General features: G+C 46.8%; 2 protein-coding genes and 2 long non-coding RNA genes across 17 annotated transcripts in view; 2 read left to right on the top strand and 2 right to left on the bottom strand.

The window, feature by feature from the left end:
* Positions 1-609, top strand: part of Kif27 (kinesin family member 27) — an 82,700-nt gene extending 82,091 nt beyond the window's left edge. For all 6 annotated transcript variants that reach the window (XM_031358587.1, XM_031358586.1, XM_031358588.1 and 3 more), the window contains one exon: positions 99-609. In XM_031358587.1, the coding sequence (XP_031214447.1) occupies positions 99-562 (464 nt within the window). In that variant the 3' untranslated portion in view covers positions 563-609. The remainder of the gene's footprint in view (positions 1-98) is intronic.
* Positions 1-8,118, bottom strand: part of LOC116081874 — a 32,207-nt gene extending 24,089 nt beyond the window's left edge. For all 7 annotated transcript variants that reach the window (XR_004115055.1, XR_004115056.1, XR_004115057.1 and 4 more), the window contains exons 1-4: positions 7,980-8,118; positions 3,949-4,038; positions 282-527; positions 44-176 (exon numbers count right to left, since the gene is read on the bottom strand). This is a non-coding gene — a long non-coding RNA (uncharacterized LOC116081874). The remainder of the gene's footprint in view (positions 1-43; positions 177-281; positions 528-3,948; positions 4,039-7,979) is intronic.
* A 6,259-nt stretch (positions 8,119-14,377) lies between these two features.
* On the bottom strand, positions 14,378-15,894 carry LOC116081858. Its single transcript, XR_004115043.1, has 2 exons — positions 15,412-15,894; positions 14,378-15,122 (listed from the first exon to the last, which is right to left on the bottom strand). It is a non-coding gene; the product is annotated as an uncharacterized LOC116081858 (long non-coding RNA).
* A 71-nt stretch (positions 15,895-15,965) lies between these two features.
* Gkap1 (G kinase anchoring protein 1) overlaps positions 15,966-18,264 on the top strand; it is a 36,630-nt gene continuing 34,331 nt past the window's right edge. The window contains exon 1 of one of the 3 annotated variants that reach the window (XM_031358574.1): positions 15,966-16,079. The gene's annotated coding sequence lies outside the window, so the exon portion shown is untranslated. The other 2 variants (XM_031358575.1, XM_031358573.1) reach the window with 2 other exon arrangements.

The following is an 18,264-nucleotide window of genomic DNA, read 5'->3' as shown; positions in this document are numbered from 1 at the left end:
TAGTGATAATGATGTAGTTTGTAGTGTGCTGTGGCAAAATTACCTGGTTTTCAGAAGATGGTGTTTGCTTGTTTTGTTTGGTGTCGGGTTCTCTTTAGATCATGATGCTGGAGATGGAGTTCTGAACCCAGAGGAGACAGCTGTGCTTTCTGAAGAACTAAAATGGGCATCTAGAACTGAAAATACAAAATTGAATGGAAGAGAAAGAGAAGTAGACAATTCTTCAAGCAGCTTAAAGACCCAACCACTGACCCAGCAGATTCTAGATGACCCAGACTCACTTCCAGACCATGGCTCGTTAGCACCCTCCAGTGGCCAGCTGCAGAGCAATGTTGATAAAACAGAGGCCCGTCCCTTCACACACTCTCAGAGTCCACCACCATCCCAGTTTCAGGCTGTGAGAAGTATAGGACCGCTTCAGGGGGTCAAGCCTGTCAAACTGTGCCGCAAAGAGTTACGTCAGATCTCTGCTGTGGAGCTGTCCTTACGGCGCTGCAGTCTCGGCGGAGCGAGGGGCCGGTCGATGACTGCCGATTCCCTCGAAGAAACCGAGGAAAGTTAGTGACTTCAGAGCAAGGCACTGAACAATAAAACTTTTAATTTAGCAAATATATGGAAAGATCCCTTTTCTGACTTACAGAATTAAAGCTCAGAGTAGCCAGCTCTTTCTTGGGACACAGGAAAAGGGGTTGGCACCGCTCCAGTGTACTACAGGATATTTGGGAGCCTTAATATTTCATAAATGCACTTTTGAGTGCTTGGTACATTGAAATATTTCTACTTGTAAGTGTGTGTAAGTTCCTTTCCTGACATATTTGCTTTATTTTTCATGTACATTTAAAAAACAAAATTAAGACTAAAACACCCTTTGTATGTATATTATTCTATAATATGAAGACATATTATAGAAGTACATTATAACCCATAGTATTTGAATGTTAAAATGCAGGTGTGTTGCTATTTTAAAGCTCCAGATAAGCCCCAATTGTGCCAGAGTTACCTACCTACTGAAAATGTTTGCCATAATTAAGCCTGTGGGCAGAGGTGCATTACAGTTGTTAGAACTTAGACAGTGTGTCAGCCTTAACTCGAACATGGTGCCTTTCATTTTTATAGTTATTTTTTATAGAATGCAAATTTTTATCTTTATCCTGCCATGTGCATTCTACATTACCTCTCAGGCAATGCCAGAACTGAGAGAAATGTCTGCAGCTTCCTGGACAGGGAAACTGATCACAGAGTAACACAAGTCATTCATCATTCCAAGGAAAGAAGCTGTGTGTGAACGGTGTGACCATGTGGAGTGCATGGGCATCACATCGTCTGTTATACACACACACATGCATATACACACATACCCACACACACACACATATACACACACACATACACATACACATATACCTATATACACACACATATACATATACACATATACACACGTATACACACATGCATATACACACATACACATATACCTATATACACACATATACATATACACACATATACACACATGCATATACACACATACCTATATACACACACATATACACATGCGCGCACACATATATATACACACACACATGTGGCAAAACACCAGTGCCTTCAGCAGAACTTGACAACCTTGGGTTTCCAGCCTTGCAGGCTCAAGGGCATCAGGGTATAAATATGTACATGAAATCTTGCTAAAATTTCTCTTTAAGTTTTTTTAGTTCAATTAAATAAGCCATTAGTTCTTTCCTTCTATATTTGCCTATGACAGATAACATCTCATTACAATGCCGTGAGGTGTTGTTTTGTTTCTTTTCCATACTTTCACGTGTACAGCAAAGCTGGTTCTTAGACTAATTAGAGCTGACGGCGAAACCACCATACAGATGCTTGCTCAGCTCCCACTGAAGTCTCCACACCTACTTCCTCACTGAATCCATTGTTTAAAGTGTACCTATGTCTGTACATGTATACACATACACATATAATGTGTGTGTGTGGCTCATGAAAAATGCCAGTGCCTTCAACAAAAGCTAACAATTACATAGTAGGTGAGTGTGGTGTCACATGCCTTTAATCACAGCACTTTGGAGGCAGAGGCGGGTGGATCTCTGTTCTCCTGAACAAGAACAAGGACAACCAGGACTATAGAAAGAGATCCTGTTACAAAAAATATTATTATATATTAGTGAATATCAACTTATTAATGAAGGTCCTAATATAAATTTAAGATTAAATAACACATGTGCTTTCATGAGCAATTTATAAAAACTTTTTCACTAACAAAGCAGTAGAAGTTACATAAAATAACTGATTTCATCAGATAATACAAACATGAACTGATTGGCAAGTAACAAAGGTATACTTTCCCCATTTTTATTAAACATTTTATTTGTATCTTGTACATGGTTTGATAAAATTCCATTCACATACTTAAAGAATGTATTACAATGTAATCTAGATGTAAGCAATTCATTCTAGTTAGGTCAGTATGCTTATAATCGAAAGATAAGGTACCTCCCCACTGCAAGTACAGTTAGATTTTGTCATTTGTGTTTCCCATGGGACAGTGCTGGTATGTGCAGGGATATACTTGCTCATGCATATTCATTATGCGTTATGCATATTCATGCATGTGTCTGTGGAAGTCAGAGAGACTGGGCGCTTTCCTTTACTACTTCTCACATGACTTTTTAGAAAGGGTTTCCCACTGAGCCTAGTCACTATTTAGACTAGAGTGACTAGCCAGCAAGACCAAGATGCCCACGCCCCTCGCCCCCATGCTGGGGTTATTTGCAAATACCAACACACCTGGCTTTTTTGTGGGTGCCAAGGATCTGTCTGAACTCAGATCCTCAGGCTTAAGAAGCAAGAACTTCACCCACTGAGCCATCTCCCCAGCCTGACTTTTGTTTTGTTTGGTTTGGTTTTGTTTTTCGAGACAGGGTTTCTCTGTGTAGCCCCTGCTGTCCTGGAACTCACTCTGTAGACCAGCCTGGCCTCGAACTCAGAAATCCAAGTGCTGAGATTAAAGGTGTGTGCCACCACCACATGGCTTATATAACATGGATTTTCTGTTGTTCATTATGTTTTCCACATGCAACGGAGTATTCGAAGGGCTAACGGTCTGCCCCTTTAAAGTGTCCTTTCTTTCCCTGACTCTGGAGTGTTACATGGGAAGCATGGGGAATGGTGACTCTTCTCAGGTGCTTTGGCACCCTCAGCCCCAGTGCTGGGGTCAGCTCAGGGCTGTGGGGACTGGGCAGCTTGTACATGCTCTGCATCTGAGCCGTACTCATGTGCACATTATGCTGCTCGAGTTTGAACTCTCCTCTGATGTCATGTATTGAGTGTTCCAATCTTTAAGAGCCCTATGAACTTAGAGTGCAGAGTCAGCAAAAACAATTATGATTGGAATGACTTGGACTTTGTTTTCCTTCACTCCTGCCTTGTTTATACTAACCTACAGCAATAAACTTATGCTTATTTAAGAACAGGTGCCTTGCATGACTGATTATAATGGAATCAAGTCACCAGCGTGGGCAGTTCTGTGCTCCACATGGGCTCTCACACATTAGATGTGAATAATAGGCCGAATATCACAGCCTGCGATCCAAGGGGAGGGAGGGCTGCTCATATCCACAATGTGCTTCTTTGGAATTTTAAAAAATATCTATTATGTATATTTTACACTTAAACCTGGGACAAGCTATAGGTTGTCTTCATTTTCATAACATTTTCAAAACTTACAACATGTGAGAGAGACTGAGGCAGTTACTGCTGCAGTAACTGTGACCAGCACACAGAGCATGCTCTGGGTGGAGCCTAGGATATGGGTGGTGGGTTAGCAGGGAGGGTGAGGGACATGTCTACCCTGGGCTTTATCGCTGCCGCTGCTGCTGCCAACTCCTCACGGGACTGTTTGTAAGGTCTCTACAGAGATGCACACCTTACCTGCACAGGGTCGCTGCTCATTTCTGTATCTCAAGATGGGCTGCCCACTAAACACTGGAAACGGTGTTTGAAGGTTACAGTGTCCTTTGACTTGAACCCAGCAAGGGAGGAAGCAGAACAGAAGTTACAAAAAGGAATTTCAGAAAACCTTGACGTTAAGGTGTCCGTTTTAAATGTTTCCAGGAGTTTCCATTTGCCCCCCTCCCCCCACCCCACCTCTGCCCCAGACAATTTTATTAATTTAAAAGAAATGCCCAGGGCAGGTAAGCTGTATTTGTCTCTTTTAATTAATATATATATATATATATATATATATATAAAGATTTGTTTATTTTATGTGTATGAGTACACTGTAGCTGTACAGATGGCCGTGAGCCATCATGTGGCTGCTGGGAATTGAACTCAGGACAGCCCCGCTCAATCTAGCCCAGCTTGCTCCAGCGTAATACACTGTAGCTGTCTTCAGATCTCATTCCAGGTGGTTGTGAGCCACCATGTGGTTGCTGGGATTTGAACTCAGGACCTTCGGAAGAGCAGTCTGTGCTCTTACCCACTGAGCCATCTTACCAGCCCTCTTTTAATATTTTTTATAGGAAGGTCCATGTCACAGGCCCCCAGGACCTCAGCATGACTGACGCCATACTGGAACAAAGGCCTAAACGCACCAAAGGCCACGGTTCTGGGAAGGCCTCTACATGTACTAACCAGGCTTTTCGGTTTCTGTAGTTCTGCTTCTAGATAACTCTTCTTGTTAACTGAAGTATATCAACCCAGGACATGGTTTTTGTGTTCAAAAGCTCACTCTGAGAAAGACTGGAGCATACACTGGGATGCCAACCACCAGTGTAGCCACTGGCCAGCTTAGTAAAGGCACCCACGTCTGCGTGGCCTCTGGTAGATGCCCCATAACAGTCATTAGGCACAGAATTGCCTTCATTTGGAGTGGTAGCAATGCAGTCTTGGAACCCAAAGATACTAACTTAGACTTAGCGTTATGTTCCACTAATTCTAACAGAGATCTCGACTGGATTATGGCTCCATTGCTTTAAGAGACACAGCAGTTTTATAGTCTTCATTTCAATGTGTAAGATCCTTTATGCTCAAGGAATAAAGCCACACGGAAAAGTAAAAAGTTGAAAACCTTTTTTAAAAAAAGCTTGTCATTAAAGTAGAACAAAGGGAAATTATTCATGTTTTATACTTTCAAGCTTACTATAGGATATACAAAACAAAGCATGATTTTTAAAATCCAGATAGGTAACTATTGTCCATTTGATTTTATTTAAGCTGTCTATTTTTTCACAGTGCTAGATGCCAAATGCAAGGATTTGTGTGTGGTACACAAGCACTCAACACTGGGCAAAAGTATTCTTTTTCCCCCTCAATGTTAAATTTTTTTAAAGATTTATTTATTTAATGCATGTGAGTACACTATAGCTGTACAGATGGTTGTGAGCTTTCATGTAGTTATTGGGAGTTGAAATTTTAGGACCTCTGCTCACTCTGGTCAACCCCGCTCGCTCAGTCTCTGTTTGTTCCGGCCCAAAGATTTATTTATTATTATACATAAGTACACTGTAGCTGACTTCTGACACACCAGAAGAGGGCGTCAGATCTCATTATGGGTGATTGTGAGCCACCACGTGGTTGCTGGGATTTGAACTCAGGAACTTCAGAAGAGCAGTCTGTGTCTTACCCGCTGAGCCATCTTGCCAGCCCCATAATATTAAATTTTTATATGTGTGTGTAAGAGGGAGAGAGTATGCACACATTGCATACTCCAAAGAGGCCAGAAGGAGCTGCAGTTACAGGCAGTTGTAAGCACCTGATAGGGATGTTGGGAAGTGAACTCTGGTTGCCTGGAAAGGCCACAAGCATTGGTAACAGCTGAACCTCTGCAGCCTTGAAGGACCACGCATTCTCCCTCCACTCCCCTCCATCCCCTTTTCCTGCCCCTCCCTCTCCCTCCTCCCCTCTCATTCCTCTCCCTCCTTCTGGCAAGGTTCTCAAACTTTTGAGCCTCCTCTTTAAGCCCTCTGGAGTGATGGGATTACAGGGGGTCCCCACTGCACTCTTGAAAGACACATTACATATATTGTTTGAAAAGAATTATCACCTCATGTCCCCAATTCTTAGCAAGAAATTAGAGGCATATGGTGCTTTAACCTTCACTCTCCACTGGGACCCAGGTGACAGCTGAGAAGACAGATGCATTAACTAGGGGAAAGAAGGAGGGATGGCATAGAAAGGTTTAGTTGAAAGTAATCCATAGAGGCTGGAGAGACGGCTCTGTACTGACTGATCTTCCAAGGCCCTGAGTTCAAATCCCAGCAACCACATGGTGGCTCACAACCATCTGTAATGAGATCTGATGCCCTCTTCTGGTGTGTCTGAAAACAGCTACAGTGTACTTAGATAAAATAATAAATAAATCTTTGAAAAAAAAGTATTTCATAAACCAGGCCATTTTTTTACATCTTTATTTGGAGAGGATGTAGTTTATTTCTCTGACAAACGGACTGAACCTTGGCATCAGCATCCAGGCATCCCCAAGCCTCCACTAGCCTCCTATGGAAGACATCCATGGAAACCCCTCCTACAGAGGACTCATAATGAGCACTGAATTAGCTACATGAAAATACACGCCCTTTAATCCCAGCACTCAGGAGGCAGATCTCAGAATTTGAGACCAACCTGGTCTACAGAGCCAGTTAGAGGTCAACCAGAGAAGCCCTGTCTCGAAAAAGAGTAAAATTAAAAAGCAAAGAACACAGCCCAGTTTTTAAACTGGTTTCTTTTCCTGTGGGTTACCATTTACTCAGGATTATATAAAAGTCCCCCCCAAGACAGAAGTGAGCAAAACTGGAAGCCGACAGCACTAGAAACAGTAATGTCAAAAGGAGTTAGAGAAGACTCAAGTGATTATACAGTGAGAACCTGAAAGGGTCAATAAAGCAAATGATTGTAGACAAATTGATGATTCATTTCTACTAAACCGTATAATTTCAATTATTTTGCGTAATTTTCCCCTCACTAAAATATCCATGTGGAGAAAAGATTTTCATTCGTGATTACAAACCAGTAGCCATTTGTCTGCTGTGAGAGGCAGAGCTTGCCCTGACTGAGGACTTAGCAGAGTTGTTACTTTTTAGCATGCCTGTGCTCTCTGGTCAGGAAGAATAGAAAATTAGATGACCATCATGCCCAGGCCTACCCCCCAAGCTGAGTTCCACCATCTTAAGGCCGGCAGCATCTGAACAAATTCTAGGACTTGGCCTACGAGCATCTCCTCTCACTAGACAGCCACTTTCTTAGGTAGCTCTGGGTATCTGCAAGTATATAACAAGCCCAGTTTTTCCAAACTACCCATAAGCCTTTTTCAAAATAAAAAAGCTATTTATTTTTTTTACTCCTAAAAAATGAAATATTTCAAATGCAACATTTTAATCACTTTCATGAGAAGGAAATGGCCATTTTAAATTATATATGGCAGTCTGTTGCTTTTCTAGAGAAACAAAAAAACACACGTTCAAAAGTAGTGCACTGTGTGTTTAGGATGAGACTCAGGTTCCCAAAGTTGCCTATTTAAGTGGAATAACTTCCAGCACACATGTGATAAAGCATTTTCTAAATGAATTTCTCTCTGGTTCATATATCTTAACGAGAGAGGCTACCATATTCTCTGCATTTTCGTGGGACTTCTGTCAGGAAAGTATTTAAAATGTGCTAAATCCTCCTCAATAGGCATGTCATACTTTGTTACTATCCTTGATTTATGAGTGAAAAACCACATTTTTACTGGGAGTTGGACCAGTATTGCGGGCTACTTGTTATTTCTTCCTTAGGCAATGGTTACTTCAGAACGACTGAGCCACAGCTGGGATAGTGGCATTTCCTGAAGCTGATGAGGCCTGCTTCGGTTGGTGGTTCTTTTCACAGACAGGCAATCAGGCTGCCAGCATGGAGCCTTCATTTGGCATGTCCCGATCTACACTCAGATACAGAAGTAATCAGATCAAATTTGAGGTTACCATGGTAGCTGTCCGTTGTGGATTTTCAGAGGGAGCTCCTTCCCATTAGTCTGTGTATCTATGATGTTCATACTCCACTTCTATAACAGAGTACCCATGACGTGGCAGGCAAATCGTAAGGAGGCAACCCCGGGGGTGGTAGAACCTACAGTCTGAAGAGTTCTGTGGGATTGTGAACCAATAAGGAAGGAGGAAGACTTCCATATACTTCCTGAGTGAGGGCTGGGAATAGAGCTCAGTGTCAGAGCGATTACCTAAGTTAAATTCCCAGTATCTTAAAGTGGAAAATGCAGTGTCTTCCATGAGCAGGGAAGCTAGATATTAGAGGTCTGACTGATTTTGGTTGGCCAAGTTATGCCAAACCTGGACGTCTCAGGACCAGAGACAGTGACCCACTTAAGTTTTGTTGTTACTATTTGAAAGACATGGTGTCACTAAGTAGCCCTGGCTGTCCTGGATCTCACTATGTAGACCAGGCTGGCTTTGAACTCCCAGAAATTGACCTGCCTCTGCCTCCTGAGTGTTGGAATTAAAGGTGTGAGCCACCGGGGGCTGGCGAGATGGCTCAGTGGCTAAGAGCACTGACTGCTCTTCCGAAAGTCCTGAGTTCGGATCCCAGAAACCACATGGTGGCTCACAACCACCTGTTATGAGATCAGATGCCCTCTTCTGGTGCGTCTGAAGACAGCTACAGTGAATTACGCCAGAGTGAGCTGGGCTGGAGCAAGAGGGGCAGGCAGAGATCCTGAGTTCAATTCCCAGCAGCCACGCACATGATGTCTCACGACCATCTGTACAGCTACAGTGTGCTCATATAGATAAAATAAATAAAATACAGCCGGGCAGTGGTGGCGCATGACTTTAATCCCAGCACTTGGGAGGCAGATGCAGGCAGATTTCTGAGTTTGAGGCCAGCCTGGTCTACAGAGTGAGTTCCAGGACAGCCAGGGCTACACAGAGAAACCCTGTCTTGAAAATACAAAAAAAAAACCAAAAACAACAAAAACAAAAACTTACCATGTAACACACAGTCTATATCCTCACCAGACTGTCTTTGTCCATTATATAAAGTTTATATGGACACTGCCTATAGTACTTCACATGTCAGAAGTCAACTACACTGCCCTGACAGCCACAGAACCCCCCCCAACACTCCACTGTGTAATAGATTAGCTCTCCACATTAAAGATTCCTTCAGTTATACCTCACACTCCACAGTGGGGCAGCCACAGTCTTCTCTCTGCACTCCACAATCCCTTCTGCCTCAGCCTCACTGGCTAACAGATGAAACTAGTACCCCTCAACAGGCGATCTGCTAGCAAACATGTTTTCCTTGGTGTTCACAAACCTTTTCTTAGTTTGCCTGGCTTTCTCTATACCTAACGCCATTTCATCTGTGTGCCCCACTAGAGTTGGGAAGTTTCATTTGCATAGCTCAAGCACATCACTGCCATCGCTGGAGATGCTACCTGCCAGCATCGGGGTGGACCAATTGGTCTCTAGTCCTGGCGCCAACTTCTGCCTGGAGACTCCTGTACCCCGGCTAAGGGTTTTCATTCCCTTCTCTTTAGCTTCTATTTTCCTGACCCTTTCCTGGATAAAGCAGAAGGGAATCAGAATATTTAACATTTTGGCTGGAACGATGGTTCAGCTGTTGAGGGCATTGCTTGTACTGGTTAGTTTATGTCAGCCTGACATGAGCTATAGTCATGCTTCTAGTAAGATCAGGCTGTAGGCAAGCCTATAGAGCATTTTCTTATTTGTGATTGATGAAGGAGGGCCCAGCCCATTGTGGGTGGTGCCATCCTTGGGCTGATGGCCCTAGGTTCTATAAGGCAAGGTGAACAAGCCATGGGGAGCAAACCCGTAAGCAGCACCCCTCCATGGCCACTGTGATAGATAGCTCCTGCCTCCAGGTTCCTGCCCTGGTTGAGTTCCTGTCCTGACTTCCTTCGATGATAAACAGTGGAAATATAAGCCAAATAAAACCTTTCCTCTCCAAGTTGATTTTAGTCATGGTGTTTAATCATAGCAATACTAGCCCTAACTAGGATACAGCTCTTCCAGAAGACCAGGGTTCAAGTCCTCGCACCCACATGGAAGCTCACAACTATCTCTAACTCCAGTTCCAGGGATCCAATACACTGTTCTGGACTCTGAGGATGTGTGGATGTATCCAAACAACCATCCACATAAAATGATAAAATAAAAGTTAAGTTTAGTTTTTAAAAAACTGGCATCTTGGTGGTGAAGAGACGGCTCAGTGGTGAAGAGCTCTAGCTGCTCTTCCAGAGGACCCAGTTTTAATTCCCAGCAACCACATGGCAGCTCACAACTGCCTGTGACTCCAGTTCCAGGGGATGTGATACCCTCACACACACAAGCAGAACACCCCTGCATTTGAAATAAAAATAAAAAATAAAAATAACTCCCCCGACATCTTGTAATGCCTACATACCGGTTCTATAACCTGTCTTATTCTTTTAACTTTTCTTGTTTGTCCATGTAGCCTGGTCTTGCATGCAAGGGGCTTCTTCAGATAGCATGTATATATATCCTCAAGAGTTACCTAGAGATCGGCGATAAAAATCTAGTGAAATCCCTGATAGTGTAAGAGAGTAAAAGAAGAGTCACTCTCCTCACTACAGTGAAGCAAACTTGCTATTTAGAGCTTTCTTCTTTTGGGGTAGCTGGTTCCCACTCCACACTAATGAGCTTTGCATTAAGACTACGACGATAAGTACCTAACAAAGACAACTTACAAGATATTAATTTTGGCCCAGTTTTGGAGATCCCTGTTGCATTTGGACAGGAGCACTTACCAAGTAAAACTCATTGCTCAAGATTAAATAAGGGAAGGCGTGAGGTTCCATCACCACCTTCAGGAGCTGCCGCCATTGACCTAAGGTCCTTCCACCAGGCCCTACCTCTTTAAGCCAGCTGCTAACAGCATTGCCTTGACAACAAAGCCTTTAACATGGGGGCTTTGGGGCACAAAGAGAAGCTCTCTCATGTAGATGCAGGAATGCGAGAGTCGGATAGTTCATAATGACAGATATGTTCTGAATAGGCCACACACAGTGGGCTCACTTAGTCACCGCACAGCATGGGAGAGTCGGATAGGTCATAGTGACAAAGACATGTCCTGAAGGCCACACACCGGGCTGACTTAGTCACTGCACAGCATGGGAGAGTCAGATAGGTCATAGTGACAAAGACATGTCCTGAAGGCCACACGCTGGGCTGACTTAGTCACTGTACAGCATAGAGTCTACTAACACAGACTAAGACAACTACATGTCAATTAGACAACATTTCCTTGGTTGGCTGTTGTTTCGTTGGGTTTCTATTTCTCTGAGACAGAGACTTGATCGCCTCAGACTCTCTTTGTAGCTTAGACTGGCAGCAAACTCATGATCCTCCTGCCTCCACCTCCTTTAAGTACTGCACATGGGCAGCACCCTGCAACTCCATCTTATGAGACCACTGTTGGGTGTGGTGTGTTGTAAGCCAAGACAGTGGGTGGCTATCTATAAACAATAAAATGTGGCTATTCCTTTCAAAACCCTTCCTGCCTCTCAATTCCTTGACCCTTTCCTCTCTTCAAAGGACCTTGGACCCTGTGGTCCTTCACCATTAGTCAGCCATCATTATAATAGAAACTGAGGTGGTCAGTTCTTTTTTTTTTTTAAACATTTTTTGTAAGATTTATTTTATTTATTTTATGTGTATGAGTACACTGTAGCTGTACAGATGGCCATGAGCCATCATGTGTGTGGCTGCTGGGAACTGAACTCAGGACCTCTGCTGGCCTGCTCGCTCCAGCCCACTCGCTCCAGTGTAATTCACTGTAGCTGTCTTCAGATGCACCAGAAGAGGGCGTCAGATCTCATTACGGGTGGTTATGAGCCACCATGTGGTTGCTGGGATTTGAATTCAGGACCTTTGGAAGAGTAGTCAGTGTTCTTACCCACTGAGCCATCTCTCCAGCCCCCTTTAAACATTTTTTTTAAAGATTTATTTATGCACTATATATAAGTACACTGTAGCTGTCTTCAGACGCACCAGAAGAGGGCATCAGATCTCATTACAGATGGTTGTGAGCCGCCATGTGGTTGCTAGGAATTGAACTCAGGACCTTCGCAAGAGCAGTCAGTGCTCTTAATCGCTGAGTCATCTCTCCAGCCCAGTCAGCTTTTTTTTTTTTTTTTTTTTTTTGGTATAGAATAGAGTTTATTTAGGGAATGGGGAGGGGAGTTAAGAGGGTAGCAGAGGCAGATAAAAGCAGAGAGGAGAGAAGTAGGAGCTGGCCATGACCATGTTGAGAGAGGGGGGAAGGGAATGGGGAGGGGGAGCAAGGGGGCAAGAGGCAAGGGAGAGAAACAGGAGTAAGATTTTTCGGTTTTTCAAGACAGGGTTCCTCTATGTAGCCCTAGCTGTCCTGGAACTCACTCTGTAGACCAGGCTGGCCTCGAACTCAGAAATCCGCCTGCCTCTGCCTCCCAAGCGCTGGGATTAAAGGCGTGCGCCACCACCGCCCAGCCTAGTCAAGGCGAGGAGGTTAGCTCTGACTCACGGTTTTGTGTGCTCTGGTACATGGCTTTGCTTTGGGGTCTGTGAGGAGCATCGAGACAGGGAGCAAAGCCCTGAACTGCTCACTTCACAACCAGAAAGGAACAACAAGAAAGACTGAAGTGCACAGTCCACTCATCTTTTGAAGAAGCCCCTGAAGGTTCTGTGCACCAAGCCTTTACTGGATTTACCTCTGGGGCACCCTCAGGGTCTGAGGTGTGGCATTTAGTCCTGCTCATGCCCACTCCCAGCACCTGACATTACTAACAGCTACAGGCTCCATTTTCATGTACACACTGTACTCAACTGTGCTGTGTTTAGGTCATTCCTTATAGGACCCAAGTTCTAAAAACGACATAACTGGTCAAATGCACCAATTCAGAAACCTTACTCTATTAAATTTTGTTTACATTTGCCTGTGGATATATCTGTGTACCACATCATGGCCAGGAGATCTCCTGGAGTTACAGGTGTTTGTGAGCCCTCATGAGGGTGCTGGGACCCACACTGGTCCTCTGAACAGGGGCAAGTGCCCTTTAACCACTGAGCTGTCTCTCCAACTTTTCCATACTTCTCGATGCTCCGTCCTCTCTTGGCCTGCCCTCCTGCCACGCCTGATGACAATGTTCCCTTTGTCTCTACACCACACTCGATCCTCCTTCTCTGTTCGGCTCCTTACCAACTCCTCATCCCCATCAGGACCCAGACTCTGTCCTCAGTGCCATAGCTTGGGCTGGGAAAGAATGCAGACTGGCTGACTAGTACGGACAACCCTGACCCTGCACCGAAGGTTTCCTCGTGTCGGGAAAGCTTGCTCTGCTCATTTTTCTCCACTCACACATGCCTAGTTCTCTCCTTCATGACTTTTAGTTGAAGCCATGTTAACTGGTGGAGGCCAAGTGACTACAACAGATGGACCCCAGAGCCTTAAGGCTCGAAGGCAATGCAAATCCATGTCGTTCACATAATTGAGTGCTCTAGGCCAAGAAGGGGAAGCTCTTCCTCCAGGCACTTGTGGTTCTGCCAGTTCCAGGTGCTCGAAGTAACCTGGATAACTAAAACAGACTGTGTCTGGGTCCAGCTGGCAGAGTGAAGAAACACCTGCTCCTCCTACCTGGCAGAGCAAGGCATAGTTCCTGCTCATCTTCCATGGGAAAGAACACATAGGAGTGCTAACCCAAAGAGGCTGAGAAGAGGAGTCTATGTTCAGGGGAGTGAACGATGACAGATGATTAGCCGCCGTGCAAGATGACCTTGCTCTAGGGACACTCTGTTCTTCATCTATCCATCCACCCACTTACTTCAACATGCCCTGAGTGTGTGTGGGGGGCTAGGACTGTCTCTAGGCAACCTTGAGCCCGAAAGCAAAGAGTCTCTAAAGCGAAAACATGGCTGTTGCGGTGGTCTTGGCAGCCAATCCTAACCAACACACACGGTTTTCCCTCACGCTGTGATGCTCCAGTGTGTGGTTCTGACCCACACTCCAGCTCTGATGAGACTGCAGTCCCCTGCTTTGGTGCCTTACCCAAGTGTCCCTCTCTTCCACCCTGCCTGCCCCCTCTGCCTCCGCCTCCGTTGACTTTCCTCATCTAGAGCAGAGCTTCCCAAAATCTGATGGGGACACCTCCTGGAATTTCTTTGAGGTTGTAGATTCTAAGGAGCAGGTCTGTGTTGAGCCCAGGATCTACACGTTTCTCACAAACTTGCTGGTGACACACACGTAGCCATACTTGGGATAGCAAGCCTCTAACGGATGATGCATTTGGAGACTGAGTCTGCCTCTTTCTCTCGCAGTAATACGCTGCCAGGCTGAGGAGTTTCCAATCTTTTTTTTTTTTTTTTTTTTTTTTTGTGGTGTGTGTGTGTGTTGTTCATGTACATGCTGGAGGGTGTGGTTATCATTCCTCTCGTGCTATCTTTTTGTGGAGAGTGGGAGGGTAGCTAAGAAGACAGAGGGATCCACCTGTTCTGCCTGCTAATCTTTGGGGCCAGAGCTTGCTACCATGCTGGGAGTTTTTACATTTATTCTGGGGCTAGAACTCAAGCTACCGACTGAACTATGCCCAGCCCCGGGGTACTGTCCACGTGCAGTTCCTTTCGGCTGTTTTAGTACTGCTTTAACTTCTTATGCCCACATCTCTTTGGCTGCCCTCAACCCCTTCCTATCTAAACTGACAGTCTTTTCTCAAAAGTAGCTGTCTTTCTCTCTCTAGTGTTCACTCTCCCTCTTACAAGCAAGCATCTGGACCTTATTTCTCTCTTCCCAATCAGATGTTCAGATCCTGTAGAACGCATCTCCGTTTCTCCATCATTTAAAATTCTTCCTGCCTTCCTTTATCTCAAGTCTCGCCCCCTCCTCTTGGCCCCGACCCCCGGATCAATCTTTGTGTGTAACCATTGACGTTGGACTCACTTTCTGATCAGCTTCCCAAGTGTTGGGAGCTCATGGACGTTCAACCTCACCCTCGATAGCTCATTTGTTATTACCACCGTCTCCCTGGTTTTCCATCTCTAACATCTGCAGTAGTTACAAAGCAGAAGCCTTCATTTCTTCCTTCAAACTTCTAAATCCTAAAAAAATCAAATACTGCCTTCAACATCAATTCTCACACTGGAACTAACCCCCTCCCCCTTTTCAGTCGTCTCTACCACTTGTCAACACCTCCTATCTCATTGTGGAACGCAGCGTCCAATGGCCTCCATCCAAGGCCCCAAGGTCTCCCCGCAAAACCCCACCTCTTCCCAGGCCAAGTCCAAACGCCTCCTCCCTCCCCCGCCCCACAGACGCTATCACTCCTCGGACCCTGGGGTGGTCGGTCGTTTGCTGTGATTCTTTGCTCCGCTCCCTACTGCGTCTCACCCGCGGCGGTGACTTGCGCGGGACAGCGACGGGCAACCCGCACGGCTGGGCTCTAAGCGGACGGGCTTGCGGGTAAGCCGCTTAACTTTGCAAAACTCAAGCGGCCCCCTAGGTGCTCCGGGCTGCAGGACACGGGCGGTCTCGTGCTCCCCGGGGGAATCCGAGGCGGTCCGGCTGTTTGCATCTCGTGCGGCACCGCCCTCTCTCGCCGACTGGAGGTCCGCCTCCGCCCCCGGGGCCTCCCCACAGCCCAGCGATCCCGCCGCGCGGCGCCCGCGGCGGCCTAAGCCTCCTCCCGGAAGGCCTCCCACCTTCCCGGCTCCGCGACCCCGAGGACCGCGGAGCCGCCGCCTACGCGAGCCGTTTGGACCCTGCGCGGCCCCCGTAGCGCAGCTCCTCCAGCAGGTGGTTCTGGTCCTCCGCGGTCCGTCACCCGCGGACCTCTCCTCGGCGTCCGCGTCCGCCGCGCTGCGACCCTCAGCAAAGAAGTCCCGCGCGCCGGCCGCGGCGGGCGCCAGGCCTGCGGGTCCGCCCCGCCCCGCCCTCCGCGCGCCGCCGCCGCCCTCCGCGGGCCCGTTACTGCGGACGCCCCGCGGCCCGCGCCCAACGCCCGGGGGCAGCGCGGGAGCGGCGGGGAGACGGGAGCGGCCGCGCCGCGGCGAGGCCCGGTGAGTCCGCGGAGCCCCGCAGCTCGCGGCTGAGGCGACGCGGCCGAGTGCGGCCCTGAGGCGGGGAGCGGAGCGGGCCGGGCGGCGGGAGGGCCGAGGAGGCTGCGGGGGAGTGCGGGCCGCAGGCCTGGTCCGCCGCGGCCGCGGGAGTGACAGGTGCGGCCGCCCGCTCGGGAGTCCCCGGGGCGCCCACCCGACGCCGGTGTCGCTTGCAGGCTTGGACGCCGCGTCTCGGCAGCAGCTGGGGCTCGCCCACCCCGCGCTCTTTCTCCGGGTACTTCGCGAACAAGTTTTGGAGCACCCGGAACCGCTCGTGCGTGTGATTTGGCTTCGGTTCCCGAAGGAGGAGTGAGGGACCGCACGCCGCCCTCCCTCCCGGCAACCAGAGGTAGACGCGCAGGCTCTCGCACAGCCCTTGCTGTCGAGGCTTCCAGCAGCTACGCGCGGCGCGGCGCGGCGCGGCGGTGGTGGGGTGCCAGCCTCGGGGTGTTCGTAAACACGGAGCAGTCGGGGCAAAAGTTTATTCCATTGTCTGCCCCGCTCCCTCCCAACCTCCCTCCGCCACATTTCTCGGTGGATGTCGGTGGAGAGTTCTAGGGAGAGACAGAGACGCTGGAAAAAAAAAAAAACACGCATTGTTCTTCAGCCTGGTCTGTTTATAGGAAGGAGCTTGCGCCTGTAAGAGGAAAGAAGTTAAACTGTAGCTCCAAAAATATTTGAGAAACTGCCGAAAGATCATAATACTATATTGAGACTTTTCCTAGAAAACCTAGGGAAGTCCCTACACTAGTTTATGCCACTAAAATTGCTTAGTCTAAGCCTCTTTAATGCGATTTTCATTAAAGATCGAAATACACTTGTATAATACTAACCTAGGGGCTTCTAGCAACCACTCTAGAGGAAGGACCTACACGTGGATCGGAGGGACGTTGGGTGCAAGTGAAAATCACCTTTGTACTTCATGACTGAATTCCTTAGTACATGTCTGCAGTTTGCTTTTTTTTTTTTTTTTTTTTTTTTTTTTTTTTAAGAGTTCCCAACCCACAGAAGTTGAGAGCTGCAGATTACAGAAGGAAGGCTTCACCTAACCAGTGTGTGTGGTGCGGGAGTGGGGGGGGGTTTGCGGGGTGGAGGTGGGACTCGGGGTATACCTTTAAGTTTATGTCATTTGCAGTAAGTGTGTTGGAAGCAAAAGTTTCAAAATGCCGTTGGTCCCTGATCCCAGTAAACCTTAAGTTCTAAGAAGTCAAAATGATAGCCACAGAGACTAGTGAGACCTAGCCATTTGCTTTCACTCTGTAATTCGTGGGGGCAGTACTTGGGATCAAACCCAGGGCCTTTTGGAGTGGCATGTCATCAGTCTGCTGTGTTTACTCTCTTAGATTCCACTAAGGCCTCTCTAGCTGGACATAGTGGTGTATACCTGTACTCCCAGGACTCGGGAGCATGGGACAGCAAGCTTGAGGGTTTGATCTCTCCTGGCGGTGGTGGCGGCACACGCTTTTAATCCCAGCACTTGGGAGGCAGAGGCAGGCTTTCGAGGCCAGCCTGGTCTACAGAGTGAGTTCCAGGACAGCCAGGACTACACAGAGAAACCCTGTCTTGAAAAACCAAAAGAAAAAAAAAGAGAGTTTTGGAGTTTGATCTCAGTGCAGCCTACACAGTAAGAGAGATCCTCTTTCAAAGCAAATGGCCATATTAACTGATGACATTTGCATTGCATGGTTTCTTTTTGGATCAAGCTAGGTGGTTGATAGTATTGATCGACAGTAACTACTGTTTTTTGGGGTTTTTTTGTTTTTTGTTTTTGTTTTGTTTTGTTTTTGTTTTTGGTGTGGTGGGTGGTGGTTTCCAGATAGGGTTTCTCTGTATATCTGGCCTCGAACTCAGAAATCCACCTGCCTCTGCCTCCCAAGTGCTGGGATTAAAGGCTTGCACCACCACTGCCTGACCACTACTGTTCATTTTTAAAAGGGCTAAAATTACTATTGAATAAACATTATGTACTTGAGTTCCTCTGGACTGAGATCTTTCCCGACTCCAGTGATGTCATAGAAAGAGGAGCTCATGATGGCTGTGGCCCTTCATAGAGACCAACGCCTCAAGAAGACAGATCCCTTATAAATCTTGAAAGGAATAGCTTAGCCTGTTCCTTACTAGCAACAGTTTATCTCATACCCTCACC

This window comes from Mastomys coucha, unplaced genomic scaffold (genome assembly GCF_008632895.1).
Source record: "Mastomys coucha isolate ucsf_1 unplaced genomic scaffold, UCSF_Mcou_1 pScaffold7, whole genome shotgun sequence".
NCBI lineage: Eukaryota > Metazoa > Chordata > Mammalia > Rodentia > Muridae > Mastomys > Mastomys coucha.
The sequence above is the reverse complement of the archived record's forward strand: the minus strand, read 5'-3'. Positions and strand labels throughout refer to the sequence as shown.